The sequence below is a fragment of the Lipotes vexillifer genome, unplaced genomic scaffold (genome assembly GCF_000442215.2).
Source record: "Lipotes vexillifer unplaced genomic scaffold, Lipotes_vexillifer_v1.1 scaffold387, whole genome shotgun sequence".
In the NCBI taxonomy this organism is placed as follows: domain Eukaryota; kingdom Metazoa; phylum Chordata; class Mammalia; order Artiodactyla; family Lipotidae; genus Lipotes; species Lipotes vexillifer.
This window is the reverse complement of record NW_006795399.1, coordinates 3,945,647-3,967,658: the sequence shown is the minus strand read 5'-3', so window position 1 is coordinate 3,967,658 and position 22,012 is coordinate 3,945,647. Positions and strand designations below refer to the sequence as shown.

The 22,012-nt window shown below is 48.1% G+C and overlaps 3 protein-coding genes across 12 annotated transcripts in view; 2 read left to right on the top strand and 1 right to left on the bottom strand.

Annotated features, from left to right (window-relative positions):
• DGKA (diacylglycerol kinase alpha) overlaps positions 1–6,312 on the top strand; it is a 26,270-nt gene extending 19,958 nt beyond the window's left edge. For 3 of the 4 annotated variants that reach the window (XM_007467760.1, XM_007467758.1, XM_007467759.1), the window contains 7 exons: positions 3,806–3,966; positions 4,244–4,308; positions 4,546–4,636; positions 4,920–5,118; positions 5,314–5,434; positions 5,626–5,686; positions 5,961–6,308. In XM_007467760.1, coding sequence (XP_007467822.1) covers positions 3,806–3,966; positions 4,244–4,308; positions 4,546–4,636; positions 4,920–5,118; positions 5,314–5,434; positions 5,626–5,686; positions 5,961–6,044 — 782 coding nt within the window. In that variant the 3' untranslated portion in view covers positions 6,045–6,308. Of the gene's footprint in view, positions 1–3,805; positions 3,967–4,243; positions 4,309–4,545; positions 4,637–4,919; positions 5,119–5,313; positions 5,435–5,625; positions 5,687–5,960 lie in introns of all 4 variants that reach the window. The other variant, XM_007467757.1, reaches the window with a different exon arrangement.
• A 119-nt stretch (positions 6,313–6,431) lies between these two features.
• Positions 6,432–14,403, bottom strand: PMEL (premelanosome protein). 4 transcript variants are annotated; one of them, XM_007467754.1, is made up of 12 exons: positions 14,308–14,403; positions 11,778–11,888; positions 11,469–11,615; positions 10,531–10,665; positions 9,994–10,155; positions 9,295–9,741; positions 8,944–9,177; positions 8,083–8,199; positions 7,770–7,854; positions 7,454–7,659; positions 7,264–7,351; positions 6,432–6,642 (listed from the first exon to the last, which is right to left on the bottom strand). In XM_007467754.1, exons 1-12 carry the CDS (start codon positions 14,381–14,383, stop codon positions 6,501–6,503), a joined length of 1,950 nt encoding a protein of 649 aa, XP_007467816.1. In that variant the 5' UTR covers positions 14,384–14,403; the 3' UTR covers positions 6,432–6,500. The 4 variants fall into 4 exon arrangements, with proteins under 4 accessions (XP_007467816.1, XP_007467814.1, XP_007467815.1 ...); XM_007467752.1 differs by having other exon boundaries at positions 6,501–6,642; positions 7,264–7,375; positions 8,944–9,184; positions 9,263–9,741; positions 14,308–14,383; XM_007467753.1 differs by having other exon boundaries at positions 6,501–6,642; positions 8,944–9,184; positions 9,263–9,741; positions 14,308–14,383.
• Positions 14,404–15,153: 750 nt separating this feature from the next.
• Positions 15,154–20,324, top strand: CDK2 (cyclin dependent kinase 2). 4 transcript variants are annotated; one of them, XM_007467748.1, is made up of 8 exons: positions 15,392–15,507; positions 16,393–16,470; positions 16,579–16,699; positions 17,404–17,574; positions 18,036–18,137; positions 18,814–18,957; positions 19,261–19,464; positions 19,740–19,844. In XM_007467748.1, exons 1-8 carry the CDS (start codon positions 15,392–15,394, stop codon positions 19,842–19,844), a joined length of 1,041 nt encoding a protein of 346 aa, XP_007467810.1. The 4 variants fall into 4 exon arrangements, with proteins under 4 accessions (XP_007467811.1, XP_007467812.1, XP_007467813.1 ...); XM_007467749.1 differs by lacking the exon at positions 18,814–18,957 and having other exon boundaries at positions 15,154–15,507; positions 19,740–20,324; XM_007467750.1 differs by lacking the exons at positions 18,036–18,137; positions 18,814–18,957 and having other exon boundaries at positions 15,154–15,507; positions 19,740–19,845.
• Positions 20,325–22,012: the final 1,688 nt, after the last annotated feature.

Below are 22,012 nucleotides of genomic sequence, written 5' to 3'. Positions count from 1 at the left end.
GGGAAAGAGGCAAGAAGAGAAAGTGGATAAGGACAGCCGGATCCTGGTAAACACCCTATTTAAGGGTTGAACAGAAGAAGATGAATTATTAAAGGAGTCTGTATTAGTGTCCTCTTGCTGCTATAACAAATCACCATGGTGCCTTAAAACAACACGAATGTATTATCTTAACAGTTCTTGAGGGTACAAATCCAAAATCATTTCCACTGCGCTAAAATCAAGATGTTGGCCGGGCTGTATTTTTTCTAGAGGCTCTAGGGGAGAATCCCTTGCCTTGTCTTTTCCAGTTACTACAGGCTGCCTGTATTCCTTGGCTTATATCCCCCCCTTCCAACCAGCAATGTTATCCTTCCAAGCTCTGCTTCCATTGTCAAATCTCCTTCCATGACTCTTCTTTCTTGTAGCCTTCTTTCACTTATTAGGAGCCCTGTGATTACATAGGGCCCAGCCAGATAATCCAGGATAATCTCCTCATCTTAAAATCCTTAATCACATCTGCAAAGTCTCTTTCACCATTTAAGGCAACATATGCACAGATTCTGGAGATTAGGTTGTGCACATCTCTGAAAGGCCGTTGTTTTCTTACCACAGAGACTAAGAAAAAACAGAACAGGTCCTCTGTAACTTTAGTGGTATTTTAGAGGCTGAGTGAGGAGTTTTGTGTGTTAAAATGAGAGCTAAAGATATATTGGTTTTGGCAGGAATCACTGGCAATCTTTGCCAAAAGAGTTTCAGCAGGGTGGTATGGAGAAAGGCAAATTATAGTGGATTGAACCATTGATGGAATGTGAGGAAGTGAAGACTTTTTTCTTTTCTTTTCTTTTCTTTTTTTTGCTGCACCACGCGGAATGTGGGATTTTAGTACCCCAGCCAGGAATTGAATCCGTGCCCCCTGCAGTGGAAGCGTGGAGTCTTAACCACTGGACCTCCAGGGAATTCCCTAACTAGTCCCATATTGATAGACATTTGGGTAGCATTCAGTTTTTTATTACACACCATACTGCAGTCTATCTCTGCACACAGATGTGAGAATTTCTCTAGAAGAGATTTCTAGGAGTGGAATTGCTGGCTCAAAGAGTATACATATTTTACTAGTTATTTTATTTTATTTTTTGCGATATGCGGGCCTCTCACTGTTGTGGCCTCTCCTGTTGCGGAGCACAGGCTCCGGATGCGCAGGCTCAGCGGCCATGGCTCACGGGCCCAGCCGCTCTGTGGCATGTGGGCTCTTCCCGGACCGGGGTACGAACCCGTGTCCCCTGCATCGGCAGGCGGACTCTCAACCACTGCGCCACCAGGGAAGCCCTAGTTATTTTATTTTTTAAAAATTACACAAGTAATGCATCAGTACATTTTCACTGTGAAAGGTTTTAAAAAGTAAAATGTGTGAGTCTTCACACACAGGTTTCCTTTTCCCTACCCCATCACCAAATTCCACATTCCTCCCCAGAGATAACTGTTTCCTATTTGCACTCATTTTCCTGTTTTCACACACACACATAACTTTTAAACAAACATAAATGGGATCATACTACACACATTGTCCTGGGACTTCTTTTTTCATTGAATATGTCTTGGAGAACTTTCCATGATACTACATAGGGATTTCATTCTGATTTCAATAGCTGCACATTATTTCATAGCATGGATTTGGCATAATTTATATAACCTTCCCCTCCTGGTGGACATTTAGATTGTTTCCAGTATTTTGCTGTTTTACAGAGTACCTCAGCAAAAATCCTTACACATCCATCTCTGTGGATTTTTGTTTCTGTAGGAGAAATTCCTAAAAGTGGAATTGCTGTGTCAGAGAATATGTTTTGATAAAATTTGATAACGTTTTGGTAAAAGTTGCCAAATTGTCTTCCAAAAATGAAATACCAATTTATGCTCCAACTAACAGCAATTAGTGCCAGTTTATTAATAATCCCATTAGCGTTTGGTTTTCTCAGTCTCTTCATAGTCTGTCAATCTGATAGGCACAAAAAGTTAACTAATTTACAATTTTAATTTACAATTCTTTTAACTATTAGTAATATTGAGCATCTTTAATATGAATATTGGCCATTTGTATTTCTTCTGTGATTGGTTTGAGTTATTTGCCATTTTTCTACTGACTTTTTAAAAAATATTTATGTGGCTGCCTCCGGTCTTCATTGCGGCACATGGGATCTTTCCTCTCAGCGCTCGTTGCAGCGCGCGGGCTTCTCTCTAGTTGTGGCCTGCGGGTTTTCTCTCTTGCTGTGGTGCGTGGGTTCCAGACCACGTGGACTCTGTAGCTGAGGCGCATGAGCTCAGTAGCTGTGCGTGGGCTTAGTTGTCCCGTGGCATGTGGGATCTTAGTTCCCAGACCAGAGGTCCCTGCACTGGAAGGCAGATTCTTTACCACTAGACCACCAGGGAAGTCCCTAATTTTTTTTTAATGGTGTTATTATTTTTGTATTAAATTTATTTACTTTTGTCTGCATTGGGTCTTTGTTGCTGCACGCGGGCTTTCTCTAGTTGTGGCAAGCAGGGGCCACTCTTCACTGTGGTGCACGGGCTTCTCATTGCGGCGGCTTCTCTTGTTGCAGAGCACAGGCTCTAGGCGCATGGGCTTTAGTAGTTGTGACACATGGACTTAGCAGTTGTGGCTCATGGGCTAAGAGCGCAGGCTCAGTAGTTGTGGCGCACGGGCTTAGTTGCTCCGCGGCATGTGGGATCTTGCCGAACCAGGGCTCGAACCTGTGCCCCCTGCATTGGCAGGCAAATTCTTAACCACTGCGCCACCAGGGAAGTCCCCCTGACTTTTTAAATATAGTGATTTGTAAGCACTTTTTGAATGTTGGAGAAGTTAGTCTGTTACGTGTGCTACAGATATTTTTTCCCAGTTTGTCTTTTGTCTTTTATTTAGGTATGTGTTTATTTAACTGTACAGAAGTTGTTTGTTTGCTTGGTTAGGTCTTTTTATTTATTTTTTTGTCAGAACTATTTCTGTTTATTTTGTGGCAATTTTGAAAATTCCAAATATATTTGCTTTATTTCTGTTTGATTTCAGAAGTTTTTAATTTTCATATAATTGTATTTATCAGTCTTTTTCTAGTTTGGCTCTGAGTTTTGTATTATGCTTTAGAAAGGCTTTTTCCGCTCAAAGATTATGAAACATCCACTCATGTTTTCTGCTAGTACAAATTCTGCTTACATTTAAATTCTTTGACCCATCTTGAATTTATTTTAGTGTAAGGGGTGACTTCTACATCCAGTACCATTTACTGAATAATCTATCTTTCCCCATTTATTTAAAATGTCATGATATACTAAATTCCCTTATGTACTTGAGTCTATTTCTGGGCACTCTGTTCTTTACTATTGAACTTTTTATTCCAGTCACTGTGCCAGTTATTACCCTGTTTTGATACCCTTGCTTTATACTGTGTTCTATCTGGTAGAATGGGGAGAGGAAGCGTCAGAGAAAGAGAGAGATTATTCCCATTCATCACTTATCTTTTTCAGCACTTTTCATTTTCCTGGCTGTTTTCTTTACTCTTCCAAATGACCTTTGGCATTATTGTTAGATGCGCACACACATTGGGAACTTTCACCCTCCATGACAGTGACAGTGTGGAGAAAAGGGTCATTAAGAGTCTGACCTTAAGATTGGTCCATGGGAGCCATGGCTGAACACCCTGCCCTTTCACTGCTTAGGGCTTGGAGGATCTGCAGAACCAGGGCAGAGGATCCCTGGGAATCTGTGGATCTGGGAGCTGAGAGGAGGTCCATTTGGGACCCAGGGTTCAGTGCTAACCTGTCTTCATACCATCCTTAGGGTATGAGGGACAGAATCTGGGGAAGATCCTCAAGGATTTAGAGACGAGTAAGGTGGTACACATGGATCGATGGTCTGTGGAGGTGATACCCCAACAAACTGAAGAAAAGAGTGACCCAGTCCCCTTTCAAATCATCAATAACTACTTTTCCATTGGTGTGGTCAGTGGAGTGGGGCATGGGGGGGACGGGAGGAAGTGGGGGTTAAGCAGGCAGAGGCTGGAGGAGGGCAGAAAAGTAAGGTAGAGGGTAAAGGCGCTGTGACACAGAAATCACAAGTGGGCACAGTGGTGTGAGTTGCAAGAAAAGAATGTGGGACGAAAAAAAAAAAAAAAACAGAATGTGGGACGTATCACGCCCAAACTGGAGAGTTAGAGAGAGAGGGTTCTGTGCTGAGGAACGAGGCAGCCTCTGATCTCATATGCCCTGGACTCCCCAGGATGCCTCTATTGCTCACCGATTTCACATCATGCGGGAGAAATATCCTGAGAAGTTCAACAGCAGGTGAGGGAAAGGGGGCGGGTGTGGGCATACACAGTAGCAGGGACCACGTGGTGGCCAAGTTTGACTCAGTGCTTAGACGGGCAGTGACACCTCTAGGAAGCCCCTCAACCAAGCTTCCCTGTTCCCCACGGGACTGCAGTTGGGAGGTTGATGCCTTTCCCTGTCACTTAGCCCACCTGTGCCAGCACTGTGTAATTTGTCCCCTCCCTCCTGGGCCTGGCGTTGGGGCCGACACAGAATGAAAAACAAGCTATGGTACTTCGAATTTGCCACTTCTGAATCCATCTTCTCAACGTGCAAAAGGCTGGAGGAATCTTTGACAGTTGAGGTGGGTGTGACGAGAGCCAACCCCACCTCCTTTTTAGCCCCTTATATCTTACTTTCTCCCTCCACGGGAGCCCTCAGGAACTTCTCATATTCTTGAACCTATACTCCGACCTCCCTGCCCTCTAATCCCGATTTCCCAAGTTCTTAAGATACACCAGTCCCTACTTCCCTCCACCTCTTGCAAACCTCCAAATCCTAGTCTTCCCAGTGTGTTATCTGGTGGAGGGAGCGCTCACGTCCATCACGATGCCGTGAGGCAAGGATCTGTGCTCTCCGCCCCTCAGATCTGTGGGAAGCCACTGGATCTGAGCAACCTGTCCCTAGAAGGCATCGCAGTGCTAAACATCCCGAGCACTCATGGGGGCTCCAATCTCTGGGGTGACACCAAGAGACCACACAGCGATATCCACGGGATCAACCAGGCCTTAGGTGCTACAGCCAAAGTGATCACCGACCCTGATATCCTGAAAACCTGCGTACCAGGTAAGAGGAGCAGCCTTGGGAGCTGAGTGGGGGGGGGGGGGGACTAAGGAGAAAGTGTGACTCTCTTTGGAGGAACCCTGCTTCTACAAAACCTGTCTCCCGGGGGGGGGGGGACTAAGGAGAAGGTGTGACTCTCTTTGGAGGAACCCTGCTTCTACAAAACCTGTCTCCCTTCTTCCCACCCACCCCCCCCAGACCTAAGCGACAAGCGGCTGGAAGTAGTAGGGCTGGAGGGTGCAATTGAGATGGGCCAGATCTATACCAAGCTCAAGAATGCTGGACATCGGCTAGCCAAATGCTCTGAGATCACCTTCCAGTAAGGAAAACTCAAGCTGGGGGCTCTGAGGGAAGGAGTGGGACCAGGAAAGCAGAAGGGTATGGGAATGGTGGGGAGGGACTGTACCAGACCTTCCTCAGTAACAAAGGGTCTCAAGGCCAACCTAAGAACAGAGCTCTGGTACTCGGTTGATAAAGAAATTGCCACCAATCTGCCTTGACCTCACACAGCACCACAAGAACCCTCCCCATGCAAATTGATGGAGAACCCTGGATGCAGACACCCTGTACAGTGAGTATTGCCTATGCCTGCCAAAAACTGAACCCCCAGGCTCTGTGGATCCTAAATTTCCATTCCACAGCTTCTTTACTTCCTGCCGAGGCCTCAAGTTCCCCTGTGCACCCTTCCTCCCAAATCCTGATTTCTCAGCCCCTGGCCTTCCTACCATGGCCTCTCTAGGACCCTGGCAACCCACCCTGAACCCTACAGATTTTCCCCCAAATCTCTGCTGCTCCAGCCCCAAGGCACTAGGTCTTATCTCTGAATGCGCCTCCTTCCTTTCCAGATCAAGATTACCCACAGGAACCAGATGCCCATGCTCATGGGCCCACCCCCCCGCTCCTCCAATTTCTTTGGCTTCTTATGCTGAGGGGGGACATCTCAGCCACCAAGCCAGCCTTGAGCCCACCTCCTTGTGCCTGGACTCTACTCCCTAGGCTCTGTACATTGCTGCCAAACACTCCTGCCAGCTCAGGGGAGTGTTCCTTCACCCTCACAGTATTTATTATCCTGCACCATCTCCACTATTCCCCATGCACATGTGCACACACACACATACACACACACATCACAAACAACACATTGAAAGTGCCTCATCTAAATAAAATGACTTTTTTTCCCACTGGGATATCTGTTAAGTAAGTGGTACACCTCCTTCCTTTATACCTCCACTCCTTTATTGACATAGATTCTCCCAGAAGTAAGGAAATAACAGCACCAGGTTCTGAGTCTTTATTTCAGGCAATGGTAGTTTCCCAGGGAAGACTGGAGAAAAGATAGGCATTGCTGTCCACGCTGGGTAAATCATGACATCACGTGAGAGTACTCAGACCTGCTGCCCACTGAGGAGGGGGCTGCTCTCACCAATGGGGCAAGAGCGGAAGACCCAGGGCAGACGTAGCCACTGGGTTCTGCCAGGTGGCAGCTGGCGAAGGGGGAGAGCTGGGCCCTGCTTCGTACGTCTTCTCCTGATATTGGGAGAAAAGCAGGGATACTGGTTAGCGGTAGTCAATGGCCGCCTGTTTGTGCTTCTCCAACCAAGAGGATAAATCATATCCCAGGTTTCCTTGGCCTTGATCCTGGCTCCTTCCCCTCCTTCTCACCAACAGAGTTCATCCTCTCTTATTTCTGTGGTAACCTCTGTCCATTCCCCTCTCACCCTACAAGCTTCCCTGCTTTGAGGCCCTTGGCACCCCAGACCTAGGGATTTGCCCTTCATGCAGGTGGAGAACTCACTTCACCCAGCCTTCTCCACTCTTGATATTATTCATAACAAAAATCATCAAGATCATCATTTATTGCACTCTTGCTTCAGAACCAGGTGCTTTGCCCATTGTCTAGAGTCCTGACAACAGCCTCACAGGGCAGGTGTCAGTTTTCCTCCCTTTCAGAGGCTCAGAAAGGTTAAACTACTTCCCCAGGATCCCACCAGCAAGACTGCAGCCCAGACCTGTTTAACTTCCAAATCTGGGCTCTTTCCTGGACACTATGCTTTCTCGAGGGGGGTGGTGGTTCCTTCTTGCCTTGAGGAAGAATGAACGGTGGTGCTAAGGGATAAGGGGGTGTGAGCGGCATGGTGTGGCTCTCACCTATATACCAGAGATGCGAGCAGCAAAGCCATCAATACCAGCAAGATGCCCAAGAACAGGGGAGCCTGCCCGAAGCCTGCTTCTGGACCTACAGGCAGAATCCCAGACATAGCTATAGTCAGCATGTGCTTCCTGTCACATATCCTGTACCACTCCCCTTCTTCATCCGACCTCTTGTCCAAGTACCTACCAGGCATGACAAGCTGGGTGCTGACCATTGCCAGGCTGTCGGCGTCAGCCAAAGACACATTGAGGCAGTAGGTCCCCAAGCCGCCCTTCAGTACCTGGTACAGAACCAGCTGGCAGTCTGGGTTGGGTGGCACAGGCTGACACAGCCGCTGGGCAGGGGGCTGGCACCCTGGCGATGAGATGTCTATGCAGGCCTCCTTGGGTAGCCTGGGAGAGATGTCAGCTTATGTCAGGGAGTCTGGGAAGGAACAGTAGACACCAGAGAGCAGGGCAGCAGTCAACCCAAGAGTTCTCGGGGCAACCAGTGGGACACTCACCCGCCTTGGCAAGACACAGTCAGCTCAAATGCATCTCCTTCACTGGATGGCACAGCCTGTAGGATCTCAGCACTCTCAATACCCTCTGCAAAGTTGCAAGGTTTTAAGTCTGGGACTCCTCTACCAGTCCTCCCCAAAGGCCCACGGACAGGAAGGTCCTCGGGCTACCTCCCCGATCCCGTCCTCATGCCTTCAAATGGGATTTGGGTATTCTTGTTCAGGTGAGTAACTCCTTCCAGGGTGTGCTTCCACTGGGCAGCCCTAAGCAGCACACGCCTTCCCTCCACCAGCTCCCAAAGTAGGCAAGACTCACGGACAATATCCAGGGTGAGGGAAAAGGAGCCATATCGATACAGAACACAATCCAGGGAGACTTGTCGCTTCACCAGGGTTAAGGTGGCTGTGTCATCCAGCAGGGGGTTCTGGGAGCCTGGCAGGAGAGGATTGAAGAGGCAAAGTCATGAGACAAATGACACCTGGAAACAGAGGCCGAGCAGGCATTTTTCCAGGTAGAGCCAGAGCTACTGGATCCAGGCTTGCAATCAGGCAAGAGCTGGGAAATCTCATTTTATAGATAAGGAAACTGAGGCCCAGGAGGAGAAATGACTGCCCCAGAGTCACAGTTAGGGGTAGAGCTGGGGTTTTAAAAATCCCAAATGTTTATCACACCCCACACTGTGCCAGGGTTAGACACTTGACATATGTTAACTCATTATAGTGTCACTATCTTATTCCTCCCTTTTCAGTGTTTCTACCACAATTCCAGGTAAACCTACTTTGGGATGGGAATCCAGAAGTGGGAAATGATGGTGTTAGAAACTGGGAATGATTTCTATGCATTTACACTTAATCGGAAAATGAGATATAAGTATTATGTAAATGATCACAGACTGCTCCCTGACCTTCACTTTAGGGAACAGCTCTTTTCAGAGACAGAGGAGCAACAAGCTCTCTCCCCATGGCCTAGGAGAAGACCCGGGTTTCCTGAACTCTGGATCTCTTCCATACCATTAAGAGGGACTTGGGGGGCTTTAAAACCAGTGAAGACTCTGAAGGGACTCCACTGGTAAGCTAAGGACTGGGTAACATCTGGATCCAGAGTAAGTCTTTCAGGTTTTAGAGCTGTGACAAATGCCCCCACCTCAATGAACCTCATTCATACTGGCCCTCTTACCTGTAATACCTTCTGTAGAAAAGAATGGGCTGGCATCTGGACTGTCAGGCTCAGGGGTGGGTACCTCTCCAGCTGTGGTCTCCACCAGCTCTGTAGTTGTTACCTGTGCAACTGTGGTTCCAGAGGGTTCTGCAGTTGACACTTCAGGTGTCGTACCTATGGCCTCTGCAGTTGGCATCTCTGCAGGTGTGATACTTATGACTTCTGAGGTTAGTACCTGCTCAGGTGTGGTACCTGTGCCCTCTGCAGTTGGCACTTGCACAGCTGTGGTTCCAGAGGGCTCTGCAGTTGGCACCCGAGCAGGTGTAGTGGCCACGACTTCTGCAGTAGGCACTTGGCCAGCTGTGGTACCTGTGCCCTCTGCAGTTGGCACTTGCACAGCTGTGGTTCCAGAGGGCTCTGCAGTTGGCACCTGAGCAGGTGTAGTGGCTATGACTTCTGCAGTAGGCACTTGGCCAGCAGTGGTGCCAGGGGCCTCAGCAGTTGGCACATGCCCAGCTGTGGTGCCTGGAACTGGGGAGGAGCCACAGAAGGTGAGAGGAATGGCAGCCTGTAGCACCACCTGTGCAGTGACTGGGCCAGATTCTAGGTAAGTGTGAGTGACCACAAGTGCCCGAGAGATCAGGGTCCCAGTACTGTCTCCAAAGTCCCAGGTGTAGGAGAGGTCGGCCCCAGCCAAATAGCCACTGGGGTCGTGGAGCCGGAGGGCAAAGGTCAGAGGCTGCTTTCTCAGGAAGTGCTTGTTTGCTCCATCCAAGGCCTGCAGCTGAGACACGCTCACAGAGAAGGGCACCTGGTCTGAGATTGGAGCCAGAAAAGGTGAGAACCAGGTCTGGGCCACAGCTTCTTCTTTCACAGCCACATCCTCTAACCCCAAGCTGCCTGGCCCTTCACTGGCTCCAAGCCCCACATTCCTCTGCCCATGTCTTCCTGGCTCTGCCCCTATAAGGTGCCCCTACACATCATTTCCTCTTTCCCCTTTCCTGCCCAGCCAAGCTTTCCCACCTCCTCCTGCCCTGAGACTGGCCTTGTCCCTTCCTAAGTCCTTACCAGTAATGGTGAAGGCTGAGCGGGAGTGAGCGAGGGATACGTAGCTCTGGGACCCCCGACGGTGGTAGACAGTCACTTCCATGATGTGTGTGCCCAGCACTGCCTTGCCTGTCCCAATGCTCAGTCCAGACACTGGGCCCCCCAGAACTTGCCAGTATTGGCCTGAGGTTTTTGGAAAGAAGAGTAGAGAAGGGGGTTACTGGTCAAAGGGGACTGGGGAAGGGTTAGAGACAGGGCACCAGAGAAAGAAGGTCAGGAGATATATTGAGAGGATGGTTATTTCAGAGGGTGTTTGGAAGCTTGTCTATGAGGGCAGGAAAGGAGTCCTAACGAGGGGTTCCATGGGATGGGACTGTAATTGGAGAAGGGTTCCCAGAAAGAAGTATAATAGAGTTAGCTAGGTGCTGTGGAAGGAGTCATGGGGAGGTGAAGATTAGGGAAACTCACAGGGTTTAGGGGTGGGACCAAAAGAAAAGGGATCAGGTAGGAAGAGATGAATCAAGTGTGGGTGACAGGCCAGAGAAGGGAGTCTCTCACCCCAGGTCTTCCAGACATAAACAAAGCTGCTTCTCTGAGGTGAAGGGCCAGACGGACAGGCCCTCCCATCGGGGAAGATGCAGGTATTATCAGGTTCTTGGGGATACACTGGCTGTCCTCCCCACACCTGGCTCCCTGAAAGGAAGATACAAAGTCACCCTCAAATGCTGGCATTCCTTATTATATACCAAAACCTATAACATGGCTCCCAGAGCAGGGCTCTGGGAATACTCCCTAGCTACAAAATATATTCTCCTTGATATAACCCACTGTGGGTGGTAGTGGGGAGAATGGAAACTATAATTAAAGATTCCTTTGTAGGGACTTCCCTGGTGGTCCAGTGGTTAAAAGACTCCACTCTTCCAATGCAGGGGGCATGGGTTCAATCCCTGGTCAGGGAACAAAGATCCTCCATGTTGAGCGGCCAAAAAAAAAAAAAAGATACCTATGTAAGTATATACATAGAGAGTGGAGAGAAAGAGATTGGAAATGTATCAAAATGTTTAGAAAGATTTGCTCTGGCTAGTGGGATAAAAGTAAAAATAACAGCACCAGCTAACATCTATTGAGCCTTTACTGTAGGCTAGGGCAGGCATTATGCTAAATTCTTTATATATTATTACATTTTAATCCTTACAACAACCTTTTAAAGTAGTATCATCCCTATTCTACAGATTAAGGGAATGGAAGCACAAAACAATTAAGTGACTTGCCCAGGATCACATACTGGTAACAGGTTTAAATCCAAGTCTGTCCAACTTCTAAATCCACTGGGTCTTCTGTCCCCCATTTTGGGGACTACAGTTTTTTTTTTTCTTTGTGCTTTGTCTGTGTTTTCTAATCTAATTACATATATAATTTGTTTAAAAAAAGAAGAAGAAGGAGAAGGGGCATGAGCTGAGCCCTGGGAATGAGGCCTGGAGTGGAGTGGTACCCACCGTTAATGATGGTGTTGTTGGCCCAGATGACCTGCCCATCTGACAGCACCTTTTGGCTTTCAGGGAAGTGCAGGGCAATAGAGAAGGAGGCGTTTGCTCCGCACAATGTAGGCCCATCATTGCTGACCTTCAAAGATACCTTGCCACCTGGAAAGGGCAGCTGTGTTAGCTGGGACTCCTTGGCTTTTCCCCTCCCCATATGCCTTTTCCCTTTCTGTCTTCTCAACCGACGTTCAACCCAGTTCTTGCTCCTCTCCTCTCCCCACCCCATTCCCACCATACCCTCCCCAGAAATTGCCAAGTTCCTACCTCTCCAGCAGTGAGGCCCCTGGCTTTCTGTCCACTCTGGATATAGTTGCCTGTTCCATGCTTTAGTTCTGAGCTGCCTTGAGACACCAAGCCAGTCCGGGTCTCTGGGTCCTAAAAGGAAGGTATAATGAGGGCCCTCAGGTCAATACTCCCTTCTCAGGGGACCACAGTGTTCCATGTCACGTCACTCATTCTCACATTCAAAGTGCATTTTAATTTACCCAATACCCACCATGTACCAGGCACTGTGCTAGGTGCAAAGAACTTAAGAAATGAAAAAGAAATGGTCCTAAAGAGATTCAGGTTAAAGTAGATGAAATAGACATATACATAAATTACTATAATTCAAGGCATTGCTTAATATGAGCCATAATAAACATGCACGATGTACAACAAAATGACAGAATAAACAGATTAATTCCACTCTGGTAGACTGGGAAGGATCCGATGAGGAGTGGCATAAAGCATTCTAGGCAGAAGGCCCAGCATGAGCAGATGCATGGATGTGTGGAAGCACATGGCATGATAGGGGACCACTAGTAGTGTGGTTGAGGTACACCGTGAGAGATGAGGCCAAGAAGATGGGGTGGGGGCTTTGAGCGCCAGGTGAAGGAGTTTGGCCTTTATCCTGTAGGCAAGTCCACCTCAGAAGATTTTGTTTGTTGTATTGAGATATAATTCACATACCACATAATTTACCCTTCAAAACTTTTTGAATATAATCAGATTTGTGTTTTAGAAGGATCACTTCAGCAAGCAGTGAGGAGGATGGACCAGAGGCAGGTAGAAACTGGGAGTGGGGACAAACAAAATTATTATAACTGACCAAGAGAGAGGTCTGAAAGAAAAAATGGCTCTCCACATGCCTCACCCAGATCCAACAACTATCAACATTTTGCCACATTTGCTTTGTTGGCTTGTTTTTTGGTTAAAGCATTTAATTTTCTTTTTTAGAGTATTCATTTCTAATGCTGTACTTTTCTTTCTTTCTTTCTTTCTTCTTTCTTTCTTTCTTTCTTTCTTTCTTTCTTTCTTTTCCTTTCTTTCTTTCTTTCCTTTCTTTCCTTCCTTTATTTTTTTTGGCTGTGTCAGGTCTTAGTTGCAGCATGTGGGATCTTTTGTTGCAGCATGCGGGCTTCTCTCTAGTTGTGGCGTGTAGGTTTTCTCTCTCTAGTTGTGGTGCGTGGGCTCCAGGATGCGGGGGCTCCAGAGCGCATGGGCTCTGTAGTTTGTGGCACGTGGACTCTCTCCTTGAGGCGCGCGAGCTCAGTAGTTGTGGTGTGCAGGTTTAGTTGCCCCACGGCATGTGGGATCTTAATTCCCCGACCAGGGATCTAACCTGTGACCCCTGCATTGGAAGGTGGATTCTTTACCACTGGACCACCAGGGAAGTCCCTGGCTAAAGCATTCACAAGCAAATCCCAGACATAATGTTATTTAAAACCGTACAAATTCAATATGTATCTGTAAAGAAGAAATATTTTCTTGAATAAACACAATGCTAGTTCACACTAGACAAAATTATTGAAACCAGTCCATACAAAATTTCATGAATATCTAAAAATGTCTTCTTATGATTTTAAAAATCAGGATCCAAAAAGTAAGCACAATATTTTAAGAGCCTCAGGTGGACATATATGAACAGAATGTTTCCAGAGTATAATAAGGAACGTAGTAAAAGAAAAAGACTTGAAACTGCACCATGAATGAGGGAAGTCAGATCAAGGAGAACTTCCTAGAAGTCTGTGAGACCAGGGATCTAGAGAAAGGGGGGCACTGGAATATGATGCAGATATTTCAGCACAGCAGAGACTATCCTCACTCCGTTTCTAATATGTACCAGAAACCTGGTTGATTCTGCTGGGGGAGGATCTGGAATCATCCCACTGAGCATCCCACCGTGAGAGCGAGAGAATTATAAGATGCCCCATTCTTTCTCCACTCCCAACCCTCCCTCCTCAAAGCAGCACGGGACATTCCAGACCTTCTCACCACCACCACCCGCCCTTGCTCCTGTCACGAGGCCCCAATCCCCCAGAGCTCTTTCATGTGATGCTCAGCTGAGACCCCTCTGCCTGTTTCTCCCAGCCCCAGAACAAAAGCCTGGGCTGTGTTCGCCTATGCCCATCCCAAAGAGGGGATGTTGTGCCTCTTTACCCTCTATCCAATACATTCTCTTGCTCCTCACTTTAAATACCCTATCCCAAGTGCCTGAGACATTGCCTAAAAGAGTCTCCCACTCATTTTACTCCCTTGGAGCCCCCACTCCAGCTCACTGCCCAGGGGGTCTCAGAATTAGGGCCACAAAGACCCACTATTCTCTTGCCCTTCCAAGCAAATGGAGTTATTTTCAGGCTGAGTCCCAAATCTTCATGTGGGGAGGGAGCTCAGTTGCCCATGTCCTCACTAAATCAAATGGGTGGGAGATGCCAGAAGCATTGCTGGTTATCTCCCATTAGGGAGGGGAAAACCAGAGCAGGTGTGCAACCCCAAATTCACACTTGCTCATGTCCACACACCCCACACTCACCTTCTGTGGCCCCCACAGCCAGAAGAGCACCCATCACAGCCGCATGGAAAAGGCATTTTCTCAGCACCAGATCCATCCTGTTCTTCTTTCCATCAACTAAAGGCGCTAGGGCGTAGGACAAGCCCCTATATAAGAAACGGATGCTCATTTACATAACCCTTCCCCCTCTCCCTGCAGGGGAGGCCTGGGAGGAGCAGGAGGACCTGAGAAAGGCAGAACTGAGGAGGGATCCTGGTCCCTGGACGTCCCGCTACTCAGTGACAGTTTCTGGTTTCACAGGGTCACGCTCATCTTAGAGCACTCCATCCCCCCGTGGAAAGAACTGACTGAAGGGCAACTACAAAACAAAACACGTACCGGACACACATGATTCATCAATTTATTGTGAGTCAAACCAGGAACCTCTCAAAAAGACTGTAGAAGCAGTGACCCTGTATCCAAAATCAAAGAGAGACAGTATCGGGGTAGGCTGAGAGACGGAGGCAACGACTCCTCCGAGGCCCGGGAGACCCTTACAATGAGATTCCCAGCTTCCTGCTTTCAGAGGAGGCTCCCTGGACCAGGTGGCATTCAATCTTAGGTCAATACACATTTTCCTAGGGGTGGTGAAAACGGAGAATTAGAGATCAGGAAATCCCTATAGACTCAGGACACAGGTAGGAAACTCGGTCCCAAATCAGATACTTGGAAAAAGGTGTTCAGCCTCCCCACCTACGTTGAAACTTGTCTTAATGCCCCTCGGAACCAAACTTGCGCGGGTCGTGGTCGTTTGCAGAGAGGGACGCAGGGCTGGCCCCTCCCGCTCTGACGTTGACCAATAGGAAGATCTGGGGGCGGAGCCATGGAAACGCGGGAAGGAGGGGCGGGGCTTCTGGTGGCGGTAGGGAACTGGGGGAAGGCGGTAACATTGTTTCAAGTTGGACAAATTGACAAGAGCGAGAGATACACTGCGTTCCATCCCGACCTGGGGCCACGGCACTGGGCCCTGTTTCCCCTCCTCGGCCCCCGAGAGCTGGGTGCCGCTTTCTGCAGGGTTCCCAGGCCCCCGCTCCAGGGCCGGGCTGACCCGACTCGCTAGCGCTTCATGGAGAACTTCCAAAAAGTGGAAAAGATCGGAGAGGGCACGTACGGAGTTGTGTACAAAGCCAAAAACAAGGTGACGGGAGAAGTGGTGGCGCTTAAAAAAATCCGCCTGGACACGTGAGTGGCCTCTGTACCCGGGACTCCTTACTCGGGAGCTCCTTGAGTGCCCCCTACCCCCACCCCAACCGGCGGTGGCCATCCAGGGACCGGAAGGTAGCAGGGAGGGACTTCTTTTGAAGTGGAGAGGTGGGTTGAAGGATGAGTAGAGGGTTTCCCGGGGGAGACTATAGGGTAGTGTAGAATCCATGGGAAATTTCCTCCCTAAAGGCGGGTGATGCCCCCAAATGTACAGTCAGAAAGACTTAGGAAGAGGAAGGAGGCCTCTGAGATGGGGGTTCCAGGACTCCCTGTGGAGCTGGGTTTTGCAGTAAGCTGTAAAGAGCACCTTTTTGAATGACGAGCCCTCCTCACTGCCCCAACCCCACCCTCATCTTAGAATTCTCTCCCCCTTTCAAAAGAATGGCAGTTGAACCTCACTGGCCCCTCTAGAGAGGCTGGGTGCTGCTACTCCCCCCCCCCTTTCCTTTTTTTTCTTTTTTGATGTTGAAGATTGAATCCAGTCCCTATTACAACATCATGGCTTGAAGGAAATTATGTTATTTATTTTTTTAAGTAAACAAGAATATAGTGTTTTTAAGTTTCTTTCTCCCCCCCCCCCCCTTTTTTTTTTTTTTTTAACCTGTTACCTTCTTCACCTTCACCAGGAGGCTTTGCTAACCTAACCCTGGGCAAAGAAGAAATAATGACCTTAATGTGTCCAAAAGCCAGTCCTGTCCATCCATGAATTAACCCCTGAAGCACCCCTTCTCTTCTCTCACTTTCCTAGGGGATGCTGGGGTGGTGTCTCTGTGGGGAGGCAGGGGGTGGGGTAGAATCACTGGGCTGGGGGAAAAGGAATATTTGTAACCACATTCCCATCTCTGCTCTCCCAACTTCTCCAAGTGAGACGGAGGGTGTACCCAGTACTGCCATACGAGAGATATCTCTGCTAAAGGAGCTTAACCACCCTAATATTGTCAAGTAAGTATGTATCTGGGAGGTGCTCTGACAGTAAAGGAGGATGCCTTCTGTTTGTGTTGTCTGGGCATTTCTCTCCCTCACCTTTATCCCCGAACCTCCCTTCTCTAGGCTGCTGGATGTCATTCATACAGAAAACAAACTCTACCTGGTTTTTGAGTTTCTGCACCAGGATCTCAAGAAATTCATGGATGCCTCTGCTCTCACTGGCATTCCTCTTCCCCTCATAAAGGTAATCCTTCTCGTCAACTGCTCCCAACATGGGCATGTCTTGGGGGGACTGAAGGCAGGCAATCCAGACTGAGTGTTGATTTGTGATCTTAGCTTCCTTCCCAGTCCTCATCCCCCCACACACACACACACACACACACACACACACACACACACACACACACACACACACACACACACAATCACACATACCTTTTTTGTGGCTCCTTCACTGCTCATTATACTTATTAACCGTAAGGCTGGGCAGGAGAATCAAAGAAGCTGAAACTCTAGTGAGTCAGCTTAGCAGCTCAGGTGGAAGGTGAGATGAAACTCAGATAAATGGGACTGGAGGGCACTTGGTAGACGCCTCCAAAAAGCCTTTCCACCTGCTTGGTGGGAGAAATAGCCAGTGAGTCTCTATTGTCTGTTTTTCTGGGTTCTTTACTCCCAGAGCTACTTTCAATCTATCAACAAAGGTTTATCCAACACACATTTATTGAACACCTTCAATGTGCTGAACACAGGATATGGAAAAGAAATGCAAAACTGAATAAGACCTGATCCTTATTCTCACTGGGATGGCAGTCCAATCAGGGAAATGGCTTATAAACATGGAATTATTATCTAACTAGTGAAGGCTTTAGTAGAACTATGGAGGCACAGAGGAGACCCTAGTCTTCTCACGGTGATGGAAAAACACATTCCTTTCTCTCCCCTTGTCAGAGCTATCTGTTCCAGCTGCTCCAGGGCCTAGCTTTCTGCCATTCTCATCGGGTCCTGCACCGAGACCTCAAACCTCAGAATCTGCTTATCAACGCAGAGGGGGCCATCAAGCTAGCAGACTTTGGACTAGCCAGAGCCTTTGGAGTCCCTGTTCGTACTTACACCCACGAGGTGAGTCCCTCTCTGCATGTCTTCTCTGAATTTCCTGGGAGGTGTTAACAGAGACATTCACAACATTTTTAGTAACTATCTGGCCAGCAGTTTCTCTCTCACTAGATGGAAAGTATCTCTGACACCCTAAGAGGTCTTAGAGTATACACAGAGTTCATATTTTGATAGATAACGAGCCAGGAGAGCTGGATGGCACACCATTAAAATTATGACCGATTGCCTCAAGTTTTCCAAGAAGGTTGCAAATTGGGGGTTCAGAAAATATGGTCCCCAGAACCATGGACTAGGCTAACTAGGCTAACCCAGTTATTTTACTTAGGGGAAATCAGAGGGAAGGGAAGGATGGAGGGAAAGAAGTTGCTTGTTAAGAAGCTGAGTTAGCAGAGTAGTCCTGAGGAAGTGAGATGTGGGAATCTTCATGCCCCATACACCACCCCTCCCCTTCCTATGCTTGTCCTCAGGTGGTGACTCTGTGGTACCGAGCACCTGAAATCCTTCTGGGCTGCAAATACTACTCCACAGCTGTGGACATCTGGAGCCTGGGCTGCATCTTTGCTGAGATGGTATGGAAGCATGCCCGAGTTCTACCCAGCCCCCTCCTCCCCACATTCAAGAACGACAGAACTGTTTCTTGGCCTAGACCCATGGCCCTTCTCTTATCACAGGGTCCTTCCTCTAGAGTAGCACAAAGCGGGTGGTGGGGAGAGGATAAGACTGTCATCCCTGATGTCAACCACAATGTTAGGATATCCTCAAACAGGTTTAGCATGCAGTATACATATCTTATCTCTGAATTGAGCTAAATCATTTCTGCAACTGTTTTAGCTTTAACCTGCATATATTTGGGAAAATGAGTTCCATTTAGTGTCCCCTTCATTTGGCCTGTAGACCTTATTGTAGGGCACTAGGAATGTGGTGAGGCCAACTGTGTTCACCTTACCCACACCTTTTATTTAAACTGCAGACTTAGATCACATCCCCCCTCAACCTCTGGCTTTTCAGATTGAGGGATCCCTGAGGCCCAGCCTTATAAGGGAGCTCTCATCCCCTTTAATACAACAGTGGAGTGAGCTAAGTTTTCAAATCAAATCAGCAGTATGTTTTATGGTCCCTTATCTGGGTTGTAACTGGGGGCATGGAGACCATTAGCCCATATATATAATGTGCATTTATCCCCCAGTGCATTACTTTACAATTGCCCATATTCGTCTCTCAATTCATCAAAAAATATTTGTTAAGCACCTAGTGTGTACCCAGCACCATGCTAGGTGCTGTGGGGAACACAGAAGAAATGGAAGACACAGTCTCTGCCCGCTGTGCTCCTATCTAGAAGTGGCTGCATCACAAGGAGGGGGGATGACCGCAGTGTCTACCCCACACCCCGTGAGTGGCTTGGGATCCCTTTGCTACATGTCAGTGGCACCCCAGACATTCACCCCCTCCCAGCCCCACCCAGCCTTGGGGATCTGCAAAGCCATGGTTGGGGGAAGGAAGGAGGGGGCAAGGAGACAGATAAAGGGACTTCATTGTCTCAGGCTCTGTTTGACTGACCCCATGAAAGGCCCTGGGGAGGGAGTCATCGGGCCCTGCTGACCTTCCACTGCCTGTGGGAACCTCCATTATCCAGTGGGCAGTTTTGACTGACGTCAATGTGGGTCTTGGCTTTTCCTCTTTCCCCATTTTCAGGTGACCCGGCGGGCCCTATTCCCCGGAGATTCTGAGATCGACCAACTCTTCCGGATCTTTCGGACTCTGGGGACCCCAGATGAGGTGGTTTGGCCAGGAGTTACTTCTATGCCTGATTATAAGCCAAGTTTCCCCAAGTGGGCCCGGCAAGATTTTAGCAAAGTTGTGCCCCCCCTGGATGAAGATGGACGGAGCTTGTTATCGGTGAGAGTGGGGAGTAGGCACCCATTTCCTCTCATTCACTCCCCCAGGGCAGGGTTTTTCCAGGATGAAGGAAGAATAAGGCCCTGGACTCCTGGTCTCAGCATTTCCCTAGCCCCTGCTTCCCTCTCGCTGTTGTGCACCCATTAGATACAGGAAGGAGGGAAATGGGAACTCTGCCTTGGGTGAAAGGAATTGTTTCCTGATTTCTCAAAACACCTGCTGCCCATTTACTCCATTATCACATTACTGACGTCAGCATACATCTCTCCCTCCAGCAAATGCTGCACTACGACCCCAACAAGCGGATTTCAGCAAAGGCAGCTTTGGCTCACCCTTTCTTCCAGGATGTGACCAAGCCAGTACCTCACCTTCGACTCTGATGGCTTTCTCAAGCCCCTACTCCCAGTCTCACCCTCTCCAGTGGGGGCATGATCTGGCTTGGCCCAGGGCTCTTAGCTCACTGATCTTGTCTGGCTGCCTTAGCACTCACCTGCCCCTCTTAGCCAGCCAACTCTGGGGAGAGAGGGTGGAGGGGAGAAATAGGTGAAATTGAAAGGAAGCGTCAATATTACATGCACTTAATCTGCACCATGCTCTCCCCTTCCTCTTAGTCATTGCTTAGGAGGGATGGTATTTAAAAAAAAAAGAAAAAAGACTGTTTCTCCTTCCTCCACATAGGGTTTGCCATCCCAGTCTCTGAAAGCTCCGCAATTATTATTTTCTCTGTTTCAGGTGACAGAGACCCCAAACCTCCCACAGCCCTGTGTAAGGCCAACTGATAGCAGGGGCACTAAGTTGGAACTTTTGAAAACCAAGCAAAACAAAAACATGGCGAGGGGGCTGTTTTAAAGAATTAGGTTAAAAAAATAGATCCAACCAGTTTATACCCTAGTTTTAGTGCTTCATCTCACCTAACAGTCTGGGAGACTCAAGACTCCCTGTCTCAGACTCCCAGTCTCTGCAGTCCTGCTGGGGCTGCAGTAGAAATGATTGCTCCTTATCTTCTTGCCTGTCCTCCTACAGGCAAGGGGTGTCTGGGAGGCTCTGGGTCAGGGACTGTGCTTCACCGAGGCCTTATGAGGCAAGTGAAAGATGTTTCAATTTTTCTCTTCTTTTTAAGATTCTTAGTTCTTCAGGTGCTAGGTTCCATCTCCCTCTGAAGGCCAGCCCATAGGAGTGAAAGTTAAGGTTAAGACCTCATTTTGAGAATGCTGACACTTTTTTAGGGCTGTGCCTGAGTGGGGACATTGGGAAAAAAATATTTCTTTAAAAGAAGGATGAACAATTATATTTATATTTCAGGTTATAGCAGTTTTTTAAGTGGGAATCGGTGGGGATTTGTTGCCATGTGCACCTTGGGGTTTGTAATGCAAATGTTTTAAAAAAAAAAGCTTTTTTTCTTTTTTATGATTTTTGTCTCTCTTCTCCCACCTTTTGTCCTTGAGTGTTCTTGCTATTAACATTATTTGTAATTTAGTTTGTAATTGATTAAAAAAAAAGTTCCTGGTTTTATAGTTCATGTCTCTCCTCCTTTACTTTTGCATATTTGCTGAAAGAATGGTGTGAGAGAGAATATGAATGTGTGCATGTGATAATAGGTTTCAGACCCCTTTTCCTAATCACTCTATGCAGGGCTACCCACCCCACTCCATTTCGACCTCTGTGATGCAATTGGGAGAGTGCCGCGGGTGGGTGAAGTGGGAATTATTGCCCCCATTTTACAGGTGAGGAAAGTGAGGCTTATGTATTTCCTACTTCACTTTCCCCTAAACCAGCATCTCCCCCACCCCACCCCCAGACACACGTATCACATAACACATACACACAAGGCTCCAGTTCCAGATTTTCAATGTTAGGGCTCAGGAGCAGCAGTATGGTTGGAAGTGGGCTCCAAGGTAATTCGCATTGACGCTGCATTTCCCAGTAAGCTCGTCTTGTTTTCTTTTTACCATTTTTTTTGTTTGTTTGTTTTGTTTTTTGCGGCGGCACGCAAGACCCTCCCGGACCGGGGCACGAACCCGAGTCCCTTGCATCGGCAGGCGGACTCCCAACCACTGCGCCACCAGGGAAGCCCTCGTCTTGTTTTCTTTTTGTTCCATATCACAAACAGAAAAGTTTTCTAAAGATACTTATTCACATTTACATGCGATTCAGAATATATCAATCGTCTGTATGAAAAATTATTATAAAGGGGCTAAAGCCTCCCCAAGCTACCACTTCTTGGAGTTGCCATTGTCTCAGCTCACCAAAAAAACATCTCAGCCTGCGGCGGGCCATCCCCAAAATTCCTGTGCTCTGGGGCCCCACTAGAAGGAGGAAGCACCGACGTGAGGTCTGCTTAAATTCCTAGGCTCCGGGTCCCTAGGAGAGGTATTTCCCTTCACGTCCGCGAATTTGTGATAGAAGGCGGGGCGCCAGAGGCAGGCCCCGCCAAATCCCAGGGGAGGGGCGAAGGTCAGTAGCGGCCTTCCTAAGGCCTCTTTCAACCCCGCCTTGCCTGCCATTCAAGTCCCGAATTTTCTCAGTACTGGTTAAAGTTTCACTTTGA